The sequence below is a fragment of the Eretmochelys imbricata genome, chromosome 6 (genome assembly GCF_965152235.1).
Source record: "Eretmochelys imbricata isolate rEreImb1 chromosome 6, rEreImb1.hap1, whole genome shotgun sequence".
NCBI classification, from domain to species: domain Eukaryota; kingdom Metazoa; phylum Chordata; order Testudines; family Cheloniidae; genus Eretmochelys; species Eretmochelys imbricata.
Genome location: NC_135577.1, coordinates 69,650,812 through 69,666,827, shown reverse-complemented (window position 1 = coordinate 69,666,827; position 16,016 = coordinate 69,650,812). Strand labels below are relative to the sequence as shown.

The following is a 16,016-nucleotide window of genomic DNA, read 5'->3' as shown; positions in this document are numbered from 1 at the left end:
TCAGATGCATACCGTGGAAACTGCAGCAGACTTTATATATACACAGAGAATATGAAACAATACCTCCTCCCACCCCACTGTCATATTCTCTGTGTATATATAAAGTCTGCTGCAGTTTCCACGGTATGCATCTGATGAAGTGAGCTGTAGCTCACGAAAGCTCATGCTCAAATAAATTGGTTAGTCTCTAAGGTGCCACAAGGACTCCTTTTCTTTTTGCGAATACAGACTAACACGGCTGTTACTCTGAATCGTGTCCAAATGATTGCCATATTTGGGGTCAGGAAGGAATCTTCCTCTTGGTCAGATTGGCAAAGACCCTGTAGGTTTTTTGCCTTCATCTGCACCATTAGGCATGGTTTACTTGCTGATTTAAACTAGAGTAAATGGCTGATACCCTGTAACTTGAAGTCTTTAAATCATTATTTGAGGACTTCAATAACTCAGCTACAAGTTATGGGTCTATTACAGGAGTGGGTGGGTGAGGTTCTGTGGCCTGCAACATGCAGGGAGGTCAGACTAAGGCCAGAAGGGACCACTGTGCTCATCTAAAGTTTGAGTCTGAGATTTTAGTAAAAACCAACAGGAGTACTTGTGGCACCTTAGAGACTAAATTTGTTAGTCTCTAAGGTGCCACAAGTACTCCTGTTCTTTTTGCGGATACAGACTAACATGGCTGCTACTCTGAAACCTGAGATTTTAGTGCAGTTCTCCTGCACAAAAGCAGCTCTATCAAGGGCACTTTGAGTGTTACATGTTATCTCATCAATTTCTGAAATAAATGTGCTCAATTTACAAGTAAAAACCTGCTTAACTAGTGGTACTGCAAACTCCACATGGTATGTAACAGTCAAGCTGTTGCCTCCTGTGTCATTATCAGTAGTAAAGACTCTGCAGGCCAATTATAGCCTCACTCACACCCGTGCAACTTACACATGCAAACCTGTGGCCTACAATGGGCATGCACATGTAAATTATTGCCAAGTGAAACTTCCAGGCTAGAAAGTATGAAAAATGATTAAAAAACCAAAAGCAAAGACATTTTTCCACTCTTTTAAAAAATGAGACGACCATTCTGTACAGAATAGAAATCTGCAACTCTGACATTGATCAAATGAACAGAAAGCACTTGTTGGCCCCAGGGATGGACTAGACAGGAAAAAATTGATCACTAAACCACTTACATAACAGGTGACTTTTTAAACTCCCCATTGCTCCCCCCCCCGCTTAACTTTCCCCAGGAGCCGAAGTATCCCAGCAGAACATATTAGGATCAAAACCAGCAAAGCTTTTGCCTGCAGGGAAAAGAAGAACCTGCTCCCTCTGGGAGGTGGTGCCATCATCTCATGGGTAAGTACGGACCTCGAGGCAGACAGGTCACTTGCACAGAGTAGAGTTCTACTGAAATATCTAGTTAATATTTGCTTAACTTCATAGACAAACATTAGCAAAGTGTTGTAGGAAGTTTTTATTAGGCCACGCAACACTTTGAAGGTATGGGTAAGTCATTTTTAGGCATCCATCACATTGCCGGCAATGAGATGTGCCACAACAACAAATGCTGAAGTTATGCAACTGTTGCTCCTAGGTCAATGACATTTAAAATAGAAAATCTTTCCTATACACAGTGTTGTTAATAAAATTGCACTTGGTTTTGTTAAAAACATCAATATCATTGTAACTTTTTCAAAATATTTCCTTTTTGGTATCTCAATTGATTTCCTTCAATTACTGGGGCTTCTTACTCAAAAACCTCCTCTCCTTCTAAGCCAGCTGCGCAGTCTCCATCTATTAGCCATTATTTTCAATAAAATGGGAAGGTTGTTTCTAAAGTAACTCTTCACCACCTTCTTCTACCCTCCACCAAAAACAGGTAGTTGACCTGTGGAAGTTAATTGTAACATTGAATTCATAGTCCCTCAGTCAGATGTTAGGACTTTTAGTTTGACAGATTAAATATCTGAAGAAAGTTACAGAAGGTGCTGGAACACACATTTAAATCACTTAAAAATCCAAACTTGTAAATTCACTGTAAATTCAAACATTTTTCAAAGGTTTATCAATGTCCTCGTGAACCTCTTCCACAGTGAACTGCGTAAGATGCCCTCGCTCAAATACAGGGTCCAGTTCCAACGGTGAAGATCGAGAGAGAGAAGTAGGATGCGCCTGATCCACTGGGCAGCCTACGGGAAACAGAACTTTCAAGAAGCTGCTTCTTCACTCCATTTTGGATCTTTCAAAGTGTGTAATCATTCTTTCCTGCAAAATTCAAAAAAGGTCATTGAAGTTCGTAATTTTTGTCTCTGTGTTTACATCACTCAGTACTAAGAGCCCACTCTTCACATGTTTATAGATAACGCACATGCATTGCAGAACAGTGGTTATACACGGAATAACAGATATATAAAGAGTGCTCAAATTTTGATAAGATATTAATTTGTCCAGTCAGAAATCTAACTGCACATATAGGGGAAAAGTTACCTTTCTGAGTATACACTGCTACTCGATCTCTGTTTAGGTCAGATCATTACATGTTAACTCTGAATGTGTGAAGATACGTATCATGTACACATTACAGAATTTCGTATGCTGGTTAGAGAGAAGCACACTCAAATACTGACATAATGCGTTTCTCCCTAACTAGCAGGAGGTTTGCGTTTTGTCACTCCCAAATAGGTGAAAAGGAACTCTTAAATCAAACCTTAAAGTTTGGAACTCATCTAATACTACAAAAAGCAGAAAGAAAAATATGTGCTAAAATCAAGGAAAAAACTATTCACTAAATAATTTGCGGAGTGCTATAATAATCCATCGTCTCTCTCATTAAATTCTCTTCAGCAAGAACAATTTTTGCCTAGTGGTTCCAGATACAGTAGAGAGCACACTTTGTCAAGAATTTAATCAACTCATCAACATTCATAGCATTGGACATCATCAAATTAGGCTTGAATAAAGACTGGGAGTGGATGGGTCATTACACTAACTAAAAACTATTTTCCCATACTAACTTTTCCCCCTACTGTTACTCACACCTTCTTGTCAGCTGTTTGAAATGGGCCATCCTGATTATCACTACAAAAGTATTTTTTCTCCTGCTGATAATAGCACACCTTAATTGATTTGTCTCATTAGAGCTGGTATAGCCACGCCCATTGTGTGTGTGTGTGTGTGTGTGTGTCTTCCTACTGTATTTTCCACTCCATGCATCTAATGAAGTGGGTTTTAACCCACAAAAGCTTATAACACATTTATTTGGGCAGTTTAAGATGCCACAAGTAGTCCTCATTCTTTTTGCTGATACAAAGTAATACGGCTACCACTCTGAAACCCGTCAGCATCATTTAGGTGACTGATTTTATTGTAATTCAACATGAGGCACAGATTTCACATATTAACCCTTTATTTGGCCCAAAAGCAACATGCAAATGATGGTATTAACCAAAACTCAACTTCTAGAACAGTGGTGCACAAACTTTTCCAGTCGCACCCCCACTTACCATTAATGGAATCTGTCTGCACCTCCCTCCATTACAGCACCACCAAGGCTTCCCAAGCTTGGGCTGAAGGCAAAGCTGGGGGCGGAACTGTGGATGGGGGAGGAGCTGGGGCTAGAGGCAGAGCTTGGCTGGGGGCAAAGAGGGAATCACAGCAGAGCGGAGCTGGAAACGTAGCACTCCCTCCCTGCCTCCCATGGGGGCTGGCCCAGGCCTGGAGGCAGAGCAGGACTGGGGCTGAATGAGTTTGGAAAAGAAGTGAAGCTGGGGGCAGAGTGGGACTAGAAGCACAGTGCTCCCTCCCAACCAGGGCTGGTTGACATCCCACTGCATCCCCTGCCCACAAAATGCCCCCCCCCGACCAATTTGGGGACCACTGTTCTAGAAACAGCTTCTAATTTATGTACCAGCATCTGCAGAGCCAGAGAGCCAGAAACAGCACTGTTTTGCTACAACATAAGTTACTGGAATTCACACAAACGTGGAAGGAGACAGGGAAATGCAGCTTTACTTTGAGTAAACATGCATAGCACTACTACATGAAGGGAGCATCTAGTATTTTAAATCATTTGGATTTAAAATAATTGTTTCATGATAAATTGCAATCTGCTGCACAGGTTCTACCATTCTTGAAAGTCTTTCGGCTGAACACTAGTTTACACTGTTCATATTTAGGGCAAATTATTGTATTTCATCCAATTAGAACATCAGTACTTCCTCCCCTCCCCTTTCCTGCCGCATTTATAGGAACATAAAGCTCAGTTCTAAAAGGCCAAGTCAACCTCTTTAATGAAAGACTCATGACTCCCTTGGCATGTCATAAGACTTCAATTTGTGCTGAAGGCTTGTTTACTGACCTCATCTGAATCCAGAAGGGCTGGGAGAGCACTGCAGTAAAAAACAAACAAAGATTGGTACACAGACCCAAGCACTAAATGACTGAAAACATCAATGTCAGTTTTAACACCTCCAGCTTTTTGACAGGAATAGGTTATAATGGAGAAGACCACCAACCCTTTGCTAAAATTAGAGAACTGGAGGAAGACAGAGAAAGACATTAACAGAGTGAGATAGGACCTATGTAGTATTATCAAATACCAATAACAAAATCAGTTCCTAAGTTCTGCTTTAATTGTCCAGCTCTCAAATTCCCATCACTTGAAATCAGCCAGAAGATATCAACTTTCAAAAACTCTCAAGTAAAATGACAGTGTCTTTTATAACCTCTTATTTACTTTATGTGGTGGAGAGGAGTATCTTGCCTTTTACTAGCTTTCGGTACCCTCTAATTAAAGACAAACCCCAGGCAAATGAAGACAAATTTTCACAAGATACACCGGTTTTCCTCAGTGTAGTATTCTGAAACTGTACTTAGTATCCTATCATGTATAAACTGAATTGTATTTTTGTTAAACAGAGTTGTGTATTTAAATCCAGGATCTGAGTTTTCTGCTGGAATGCCAGTATCAGAACTATAAGCCAGTATCCATCATGGTTTACATATGATTTAAAAAAAGAAATTTAGGCACAGAACACCAAAGTATAAACTGTAAAAATCACTATTAAGGCAGAAGTGATACCGGTTGAGTACAGTGGGCTTCCACACTGCCAATGTCAAGTATCATTGAACTAAACTAAACTAAACAGCCACTAAACAGAAGGCCCAGACATTCTGTCTTAACTACCCAACTTAATAAAAATTATTCACAATTTATATTATATTAGGAAAAACACTCAAATGTACATCCAGAGCACACTACTGAGGGAAGCTAATCTGATTTTAACTCCACAAAAAAAAAGCAAGTCATTGGACATGGGATTCAAAACACAGGTGGCTAACACTGACTTCAGCTCATTATTCATAGTCATGAGATGATATACAGAAGCCACAACAGGAAAAAGTTTCTTTCATACAAATATCACTACTCATTGTCAGAATCACACTGATTTCTCCATCCACAGAGCACAAGAATATGTCAGCTCTGTCCTGTATCTTTTAAATGTCTTGGTCCTTTAACTAAAAGGACTAGGACTTTACCTTGTGTGATACCTCTAACTACACAAATGTTGAACGCTTAAAACCAAACATGTCACCAAAATATTGAACCAGAGACTTACTTATTCCCAGTAGCCTCACTTGTAGTACTGCTGATTTTCAACTTGAGGTCAAATCCTCATAAGGGACCATTTGCACCTACCACTACCAACTGCAGTGACTATTTAAGAAATTCCCAGTCTACATTTCAGCAGATGCATTACGTTTAAGGATAGTTTCACCACAGCAGCAAGAGAAGGACAAACACCAAGATTTAAAGAAGGTGCAGTTTTAGATTTTTTTTAAAAAACCACTTAATAAACCCTATCAACTACTACATATGGCTATATATTTACACTTAGCATGCTGCACAGACGTACTCTTAAAGTCAGAGGCCAACTCCAGAAAGGGTTCAGCACTTGCCCAGCAGAGCCAGCACCACAACTGCTGGCATTCTAACTATACTTCCAGCGCTTCTGACTCCAGTGCAGCTGCTGCTGCTTGTCACAGCACAGATACTCACACATCAGTCACTGAAGAAGGAACATTCTCTTCTACCCACTTCAGATCATCTTCCTGCTAGAAGCACAGAAACCAACATTAAAATCAAAAATGACAGGACTCTGAAGGGGTTTGCAAATGAATACATTTCCTCTAGCCTACCTGAAAAGTTCAGCATTAACTATAGTGGATGCCCACACAAGAAATGCAAATTGTTATTTCTGGATTAAGGAATCGAATTCAGAGGAGCAGGGAAGTCAAAATAAATGTTTAAAACATTTTTCAGCCATTTTAAGCCAGTGCCTACTCAGCCAAGAATGAACTTAAAATGCTACGATAATGTATAAAACATTGTATTAAAACACAAAAATAGGATTCAGAATGTGGCATTCAAAAGATTAAAGAGTACACCCTATGTTAATGTAACCTTCCTAATTTTTGTTGAGACTCTCAGCACTTTCATAGCACTAGGAGGACTGTTGATTTGTATGAACTGACATTTTGATTTGCGATACATAATATTACGCAGGATTTTTGAGCACTGAACATATTTCTACTCTGCTTTTTTGCTGAACAGAAAACAATGGGCAGTTTTATCTTTATATTAAGGATATCTGTGAATTAGAAGTCATCTTTATTTGAATGTCCTTGCTGCTGACTCAAGAGTTTGAGGAACTCCTTGCTACTGCCAAAGCAGAACAGAGATTTCAGGGAGCAACAGGGTTCTACAGTTTATGCATGCTTTAGACAAAAATGAGCTCGACCCTGAAGGCTTTAGAGAAACAACTTTGGAATGCATTTTCTACCTACTCGTGAATAAATCCTGAGTTTTACAGGGTCACATGTGGAAAATGCAGACGTCTTAAATGCACTCACAAAAGATACACATGTACCTCAGGTGGTTGTGCATCTGACTGAAAAGCATACAGGATTTGGAAACATAGGGTAAGCAGTGTAAATGCCCTCTGAATCCAGTTCAACTTCCATGTATTTTTCTGTTTTGAAGCAATCTTAGAACCTGAGAGACTAGCTACACAAAGGCTAAATTAGCCAGTTTCAGAGAACTTGGTGTAATATGAAACAGTTCTGTCTCTAATGCATTATGTGCAAGTTCTCAAAGCACATACTGAATTCTGATTTACCAGAAAGCTAAAACACAAAATCTGTTCACAAGCACCACGATCATCATGTTTTGACCCAAATCACTCACTTCTTGGAAAGGACAAACACAGATACTTGGTTTGCTCCTGTTACAGAGCTCCTATTTAAGTGGCAGCCAACTGAGTGATCTGGCATTACTTTACCTAGTGATAGGGCCAAGGTGGGAAGGGCATACTCACAGCTTTGTTTGCTTTCACATTTCCATTTGGTTCTTGTTTTGTACTTCTCATTTTCATTCCCTCTGCAAAGGGGAGACACGACAGACATGGGATATTAAACTATGTCAGAATGTAAACTGTAGATGGCATATCTATTAGGAATACTCTACTGAAGCCAAAGGTCATTATTTAGGGGAAAGGGCATGCTACCTATTTAAAAGCAGAGTCCCCTTTCCAGGTAGCAAAAGTAACTTCTCAGAAAAATTCATATACATTTTTAACAAACAATACTAAGGGTTGGTCTGCATGGTGCAACAATGCACCCTAGGGGTGTGTGGAAACAGCACTATGTTGAAGTGCTACAGGAAACTTTTAGTGCACACCACATTCACACACTTTAGAAATCACTCCCCCCCTAGTGTGCATTGCTGCACGATCTAGGCAAGTCCAAAGTGAAGCTCAGTGAACACCTATGATAACTATAACTCTAAGAGGAAAAGGATCTTTCTTCAGTGTACTTTTATGCATGATCCATTTCACTGTTCCTGTAAGAACCAGCTCCCCCACCTTTTCTGTGAGCCTTTCAATCATCATGTCAAATCCATCTTAATTTGCTGTCCAGCAGTAGCATCTGAAAGTCCCCACTATCTGAAGGCTAGTTGCCTACGAAGTTGAAGATCTCAGACCAGTTCCTAGTGGACAAGATTACACACGAGTGCCCCCATTGGCAGTTTCATCTGAGAAGTCAGAGACTGAACAGGCCACGCAGAGACTGAACATTTAGTGGTGGTGTTCCTCTAAGGCTAGGGTTAAGTCTAGTGGCAGCGTGGAGGAGTTTACGCTGCTGGTGACAGTGCTGCTATACCTGTCCTTGATTAATTCAGCACTAAGATTCCTTTCCCACCCCCACCCCCAAAGAAAGGAAAATCAGAAAGATTCTGTTCCTGTCTTTAGGCTTAGTTATGAAATTAAAAGAATTAAAAAGTTAGCTTAAGTTTGGTTGAGAAAATAATATATTTGCTTTCTGGTTTGTGGCCAGTAAGGAAGGGGCTCTAATCAGCAAGTAAAGGAAGGCCATGAGAATAATAAATAGTATCACTTGTAGTGTGGAAAGGACGTATGGTTCAAAAAACTAACTAATAAAATAAAGAGCTGCAGTAACAAGACAAAGAAAAAATGGTCTTAAGAGAAACAAACACAAACCTTCCCACTCTTCTGCTGGTGAGCGGTTGGGGGAGGGGGAGAGAAGGAGATAAAGGAAGGCCTTGGAGGAAGGAAAGAAGCAAGGAGAAACTCCTTCAAACTGGACTTTTGCTAAAGCTAGTGAAAGGTATAAAAAAAGCCATGAATCTGAAGCTTCTTTGTCAGACCCCTACATGATCATGCTGGAGCACACCAGGATAAGATGGTTTTCTCTAGGTCTGGCCTATTTGTAAGTATACTGATCACAGGCTTACAAATACTTTGGTACTGTATTGGGTGTAGTGACTGCTTATTTCAGAGATGGGCAAACTACATCCAGCCTGCGGGACCCTCCTGCCTGGCCCCTGAGCTCCTGGCCCGGGAAGCTAGTCCCTGGCCCCTCCCCTACTGTTCCCTTTCCTAGGCAGGCTCAGCTCACTGCGCCACCAGCGCAATGCTCTGGGCGGCCTGACCCAGTGCTCGGTGCTGCACGGTGGCGTGGCCGGCTCCAGCTGGGTAGCACGGCTGCCTGTCCTGGTGCTCTGGGCAGCGCAGCTGCAGCGCCACCAGCATTCCAGGCAGCACAATAAGGGGGCAAGGAGCAGGAGGGTTGGATAGAGGGCAGGGAAGTTCGGGGTGGTGGTCAGGGGGTGGGGGTGTGGATAAGGGTCGGCGTGGTCAGAGGGCGGGGAACAGGGTTGTTGAGTGGGGGCAGAGGTCCCAGGGGGGCAGTCAGGGGACACGGGGGATTGGAATGGGCAGGAGTCCCGGGGGTCAGTCAGGGGCAGAGGTTCCAGGGGCAGTCATGGGGCAGGGGGGAATCGGATGTGGCAGGAGTCCCGGGGGGGCCGCCAGGGGGCGAGAAGCAGGGGAGGTTGGATGGGGCGGAGGCCAGGCCACGTCTGGCTGTTTGGGGAGGCACTGCCCCTCCTGACCAGCCCTCCATACAATTTCGGAAACCCAATGTGGCCCTCAAGCCAAAAAGTTTGTCTGCCCCTGGCTTATTTTTAGGCTGTTAGGTATGTTTAGAGCAATTGTATAAAACACCATTTGGCCTTTGGATTTAAAGAATGTATGGTTAAAAGAGTGTCTGGCAGTCTCCCATATTAATATTAATAATTCCAACATTACCAAAGCTTTCCTTTAACATGGGCTCTTTCTGTTCATCCTCATCTTCCTCAGACAATGGTGAGAAAGCAAACCTTTTGAGAACAGGAAAGAATGAAGACACCATGAGACAGATGCACAAAGTCAAAATATCTTACATAAATGTCATTTTGAAGAGATTGATTATCTTGCCATTTTTATTATTTCACTATTCTGGACAGCTCCCTCTAACTGTAAGTTAGATTTTTGATCAACCACAAGCTGAGATAATTTAAGTACTCATACCATTTCCCTTTTTTAAATAAATGTTACTAAGGAGAGCCTATAAATCTACAAATGCTACTTCCACTTTCTGTGGTCAGGATATACAACATGAACTATACTTCCTGCTCAATCCCTATACACACACGCACGCACGCACACAGCTCACAGAGCCTGCAGAAAAGTTTAGCAAGTGACCATGCAGTACACCAGGACTGCTGGAAATGCTCTTTGGATAGACTTGACTTTAAGAAGTCAAGATTACTTTAAGGTAAAACGCGTTAAACCTTTGGTTGTTGGCAGACGGCCTCCATAGAACCATGATGACAAAAAGGATCATTGAGAACAACAGTCGCCAGATGGCATCATCCACCCACAGCTCCTGCCAGTCCTGTCAAGAAAACAGAGAATCCATGCCCTCAGTCTTTTTTTTTTTTTCTTTTAAATACACTGGTGAACTAGAAACACCTGTGACAAGGAGTAAAGTTGCAGTTCTGTTCTAAATGGCTCCCCAAAGGCTGTAAGTTTCCATGGATTAAGACTTCCCTTCATGTGGAGGAGCATACAGTGGACCCTACAGGAAGAGCATCTGCCAGCTTCCCCAACCTTACTTCCTCTACCTCCAAATCCAGATTTTAAGGAAGGAAGTCGTAATCAAGGAAACCACTTAGGTATAAGATGCAAACTCACCAACTGACAATCCACCAGCCTGAACTTCATGGTGGTCCAGATGATAAATACAATAGATGCTGAAGGCAAAAAAAAAAACAACTTGGTAAAACCACTAAGTCAGAGTTTTTCTACCACTAGAGTATCTAAGAACTAAGTAATCATGCCCCGGGACTTCAAAGGCAAAAGCCTTTTACAGTAAATTGTTGATGGTTTAAACATTTCCTGTTACATCCTTTTCTTCCAATCACAAAGGGACGATGATTCTGTGGAAGTCATCTCACATCAGTTAATTCAGCCACTGAAATTGAGAGCCGAATTCAATGTTCTTGTTTCCCCCAAAGCATGCTTGTCCAAGACATGGCAGGGAATGATCCCCCACTACTTCCTTCTTCTCCATGGGACTATTTTTTGAAGAATTACATAACTTAATTCTAGCAGCATTCTAGACAATGTAACAGTTTAACATTTATGAAATCTATAGTTCTTTACAAGCTACATCCACAGCAATGGAGAAGAAGAGTCACCTCAAGCAAGCATACTTGCAATCAATTGGCACACAATACATTGCATGACAGATTGGTGACTTACACAAAGAAAACCCATTGATCTTATGAAAAATGCCAAGGAATCTAATGATTTTAAAAACAAGGTTCTGCTGATACTGTACAAGGTTTCATTCCAAAGACCTTCAGAGTGAACTGCATGTAACTCAATTTATCAGCCTTTGGAAAAAAATAAAAGTTAAGTTAAGGTCAATTTCCGACTGGTTATGACAAGAAGTCAAGATATTTCAGATCAGAGGCTTCAAATACTATACTCTCTCTCTTCAAGTAAAAAGGTCTGAGCTAAACCTCAAAGCTGCATTTCCCATTCTCATCTTACTTTCCTTCTTTTAGAGAGACAGATTAGGATATTGGCATTCAAAGACATCAGGCCTCTTTAAAATATTTTGTACTTGTAATCTGATCATGAAGTAACCAAGCCTCCCACCTACCATTCCTGGAATTTAGATCTTATTACCCTGGGCCAAAAGCAAGTTTTAATGCAGAAGCTAAGCGTTCCCCATAGTGGGCTTTAAAGGATGGAGTTTTTTTTAATACTGGTTGTATTTTGGAGCAGCTTAGTTTCAGATGCTGCCAAGAATGTCAACCAAACCCACCTATTTAATGGGCACATATTCTAAAACAAGTTTCAAACATCTCTGTCCCTTATGGGAGTTGAGTTAATAGCAATCTGCTCACTGCCTGGATAGGGTTTTTGGGTGGGTGAAAAAAATGGAGTCTGGTAGCATTATTAGGTATGTCCTTGATGTTAGCTGGATTTTATTTGATGCAAATAGGTACAAACTTTAAATTCTAATTTCCCGTCCAAAAATAGCCTGCCCTCTCTTTTCTAAAATGAGCAGATGTTCTTTTTCGCAAAGCCACTCTGCTCAAAGATTAAGCTGTCAGCATGGTGGAGCCATAACACATTTTAAAAGCCCCCATTAACCAGCACAAAGTGGTACTGAAGTCTTGGAGGAAGCCACTACCCATCTGAGCAGGAGATTTCAGCATGGGATGCAGCTGCTAGTGAAGCATGAGGATGTCTGGGGAGAGGAGGTGGGAGAGGAAAGGGGACCATAATAAAAGAAACTTCAAAAAACTATTAAGCTTAGCTTATTCAGATAAATGCTAATTTGAAGCTACTGTTTATGGATAGTCAGAAAAAAATCTGGCAGAAGCCCACCACTATGCAAGTCTGAGTGTTCAAGAGCAAACACTGAAATGCCAAAGGCCAAAAAACTGACCCAAAGCAGAGCTTTAGTAAACTAAACCAGCCCCATAATACCTGGAAAGTGCACTATTTAGTGAGGAAAGGAACCCACAGCTCACCTGCTACTGCCAAGATAAGAGTGTTGGTGAAATGCCGGTAAAGAGAGAGTTTCACAATGTTCCTCCGCAGTTTTAGCAGCTTCATCGTTTGAGTCAGGCTGATGAATATGTATGGCAAGTCAAGGAAAGCAAGCTTAAGAATCAAGTTCTTGACAACAAGTAGGATACAGCTTTTGTACACATCTCAAGCAACACTGTCATGCCATACAGACATAGCGCCCCTGCAACCCTCCCTAACAGCAGCACAGCCACGGTGACCCAGCCCTCCTGCACTGCAGAAGGTCATCCAGAGGCAGTGCTCCTGAACAGTGGTTTACTACAACTGGTTTTCCATACCCATCCTTTTATGTCACCCCACTCCATCCAGGCCTAGTACTCTGATATCACCACATCAGTAAGCTAGCCTGATGCAAAATTTCACAACTACACTACAGTAGTTCATACCTGCAGGAAAACTTAACATGCATTTTGAGAAGAGAGAAATAGGTTTAAAACCTGGTCATGTGTTTAATATAAATGGACAGCACATCCATGCTTGTCTTTACCTACTTTCCTGCAATTTTAATTGTACAATAATCAAACATGTGTTTAAGACAAAAGACTGACATCATTGTAAGAGGAATAAGGGGGTTGCCCTGGCCTGGAAAGGGAAAGGTGAACTTTTTGGCATATCCTAATTTTTCAGGTTTGGTAGTTTCAAGAGCTTATACTAAACCTAGTCAAGTCCTAAACTCAAAGGGTCTCAGCGCAGCAGAAGACAAACAGTAAATGTGGAAGAGGAGGCTGGGAAGAGGTTTAAACAAATGACTGAGAAAACTGCTTAAAAAGTTAACTCTTTCTTGTCCCCAAACTACTTTATGAGACCTGTAAGTTCTGAGAAGAAATTTTAGCACTAGTGTTAAAATAAAGAGTTTTCTACCAGTTTAAAACAAAACCAAAAAACTCAAAACCACCCCTCCCCACCAAAAAAAAACAAACCACTCCCAAACAAAAACACTCTCAGTAAGGTCAGGACAGACCGTAGTCCAAAAGCTGCTGTTCTGAATACTGCTTCAATACAACTTTAGAGTACACTCACATCAATAAGCAGAGACCACCACAACACAAAAACTACATGTTCACTATGGTAAGGGCTAGGACCTGTTCCAAAACCAATTCACAAACCTCTGTTGGCAATTTAAAATTTGTTACATGAGTTATGGAAATAGAGCTTACCTGAACCCTTAGGCCACAGGGCCTCTGGTAGCTGTTCGACAAAAAGATGGTATGTCATTCAATATGGCAAAAAATGTTTGCTGCGGAAAGATTCCCTGAAGACCAAACTCCAAAGAAAAAACACTGCACCAAATTAAACAGTGAAGAAGGATATCCACCAGCAGAGGGCAGTATCTAGGAAAGCCAGGGGAATAAAAGCCAAGGAGGCAAGATCATTCTGTGCCTAGAGATAAAGAGAAAGACCCAGTGAGAACAAGATGAATGGGAAAGCAAAGCACACACCAAAAATCATCAAGCATTCAGTCCCAGGTTATCATTTTACCATCAGAGAACATAAATACAGAACTGGAAAGTTATTAAGCCCCTATGCCTTGCTGTTGAAGCAGAGGGTTTGAATTAAGTGTTCAACACAAGGGACAGAGTATTTTATTAAAAGCAGAAAACGCCACACAGTTCTGATCCCCACAAGCAACTGATATGGCAAGAAGTAAGTTTTTAGAGTAGGTAAGTAACTCATTGAGCAGGCACCCCTAATGAGCAGACAGCCTTGATGGTGCTGCGCTGCAATAACACTTCTTACAGAAAGTTTGTTATAGATCTTTGCAGGTAGGCTTTTACTGTGTTGGTGCCAAAGACTACATGTTCCACTTTTGAGCACTAAATTTAAACAAAATGGCATAAGTTGATGGAACCCACTAGGAGACAACATACAAGATGTGATCAACAGTCCTCTCACACATACACAAAAATTCATTTAGGATGTTATTTTGTTAAGAAATTCACTTGTACTGGTCTCCGCACCAGGCACTGAACATTTCCTAGAAAAATTAGCCATATTGTGCAACTTCTGAAAGGATATCCACAAAATAATACAGGCATCAATCACTGACAGACCCAAGTTTGCTATCAGAGCCATAGCGCCATAGAAAAACTGAAAGGGTACCAAATAAGAGACTGAAAGTCAAAATAAGCTATCCCAAGAATTCTATCAAGTCAGGTGCAAAACCAAATTAAAGGATCAAATATTGTCCTTGTGAAGCCAAACCCCATCGACCTCAAAAATGACTACAATAAAAGCTTTTAAGAATTAAAATAGTCTTCACCGGGCTATTAAAATATGCAGCTTCAAAAATTTGCAAGGAGCATCCATTTCTATTTGCCAGCATGTTTTTCCCCCTGCACAATGCCCAATGAAACCTCCCTTGACTACTAGGCACAAATTCTAAACCTTGTCAGTTCTGGACCCGAAAACTCCACTTATTTTCAAGTATTCCTATTTCAAAGCACCAAAATTATTTTCCATTGCAGAGAATTACATTTTGGGGAGGAGACATGGCAAGAAATTGGTAAAATAGCTGGAAAAATAAAGCCTTCTCCACAACTGTCTTCTCTCCCCCCTAAGGCACTGGGAATTTTCATTCTCCAAATTTCCCTATTGTAGCATAGCCCAAGGATCCTTCACTACATTACTGTATACGTAATCACACATAAGACCAACAATTGCTACATCCGTGGCACACATGAAAACATAGGTAAGTGTCTACTGACCCCTGTGACTCTAAGGACACCTTCCATGCCAGAAAATAATAAATAGAGCACTCCAGCCGTAACTACTTTGTGAAGAGTGACTCCAAGACGAGGCCTGCAGGGAAATATAAAAAAAAGTGAAAAAAGCTAAAAAAACCACACCTCAGCAAAAGGCACATGATTCAAGGTTTCTCATCACAAGTTACAGATCTAGGAAGTTATTTTGTTATGGTATTCTAGGCTCATGGTGTCACGTTAGGCTTTGTCCAGGCTTGAATTTAAAAGGTGTGATTTTAAGAGTACAGTACAATGAAAGTTTCACACACTATGTGTAAGATAAAAACCACTTCAAGACCCAGACTTAATTTCAGACTTAGAAAAAGTTTGTCTCACGCTTCATGGGAATTTATAATATACATACAGAAGTGGTCTTCTCTAACCGCTTTTTGAACATTCAAAAAAGTTTTAGACTTCCATTGTGAGAGATAATGGATTAATCTCAGTCTAGCCTAAGAACCATAACATCCCCAAAATCTAGTTTAACATTTTCCTTTCTTGGCTTCCTTTAATCTTGGTTCTATTGTCTTCTGAAATACTTTTCTTCATTTGTTAGAGTTATTCTGATCTCTATGCCAAACTTTGTCCCCCATGTTCTGTCCCCTCTAGATTACACACATTTTAGTGCATTTGGTCCTTCCTCATAGGTCTTATCCTTTAATCCTTTTGCATTTGTTGCATCCTCTCTAGTTTTTCCATATCTTTCTTTAAAAAGATCAGAACCAGAACTGCATATTCCCCGAAGTGGGTATCTAAAGTCGTCCCCACCCAC

At 41.0% G+C, this 16,016-nt stretch overlaps 1 protein-coding gene across 2 annotated transcripts in view; it reads right to left on the bottom strand.

Moving 5' to 3' along the window:
- Positions 1 to 1,037: 1,037 nt before the first annotated feature.
- Positions 1,038 to 16,016, bottom strand: part of TMEM87A (transmembrane protein 87A) — a 29,413-nt gene continuing 14,434 nt past the window's right edge. Inside the window, exons 11-20 of one of the 2 annotated variants that reach the window (XM_077818834.1) lie at positions 15,209 to 15,302; positions 13,815 to 13,883; positions 12,446 to 12,554; positions 10,590 to 10,648; positions 10,187 to 10,290; positions 9,663 to 9,733; positions 7,371 to 7,432; positions 6,053 to 6,105; positions 4,352 to 4,382; positions 1,038 to 2,259 (exon numbers count right to left, since the gene is read on the bottom strand). In XM_077818834.1, the coding sequence (XP_077674960.1) occupies positions 2,218 to 2,259; positions 4,352 to 4,382; positions 6,053 to 6,105; positions 7,371 to 7,432; positions 9,663 to 9,733; positions 10,187 to 10,290; positions 10,590 to 10,648; positions 12,446 to 12,554; positions 13,815 to 13,883; positions 15,209 to 15,302 (694 nt within the window). In that variant the 3' untranslated portion in view covers positions 1,038 to 2,217. Of the gene's footprint in view, positions 2,260 to 4,351; positions 4,383 to 6,052; positions 6,109 to 7,370; positions 7,433 to 9,662; positions 9,734 to 10,186; positions 10,291 to 10,589; positions 10,649 to 12,445; positions 12,555 to 13,814; positions 13,884 to 15,208; positions 15,303 to 16,016 lie in introns of both variants that reach the window. The other variant, XM_077818833.1, reaches the window with a different exon arrangement.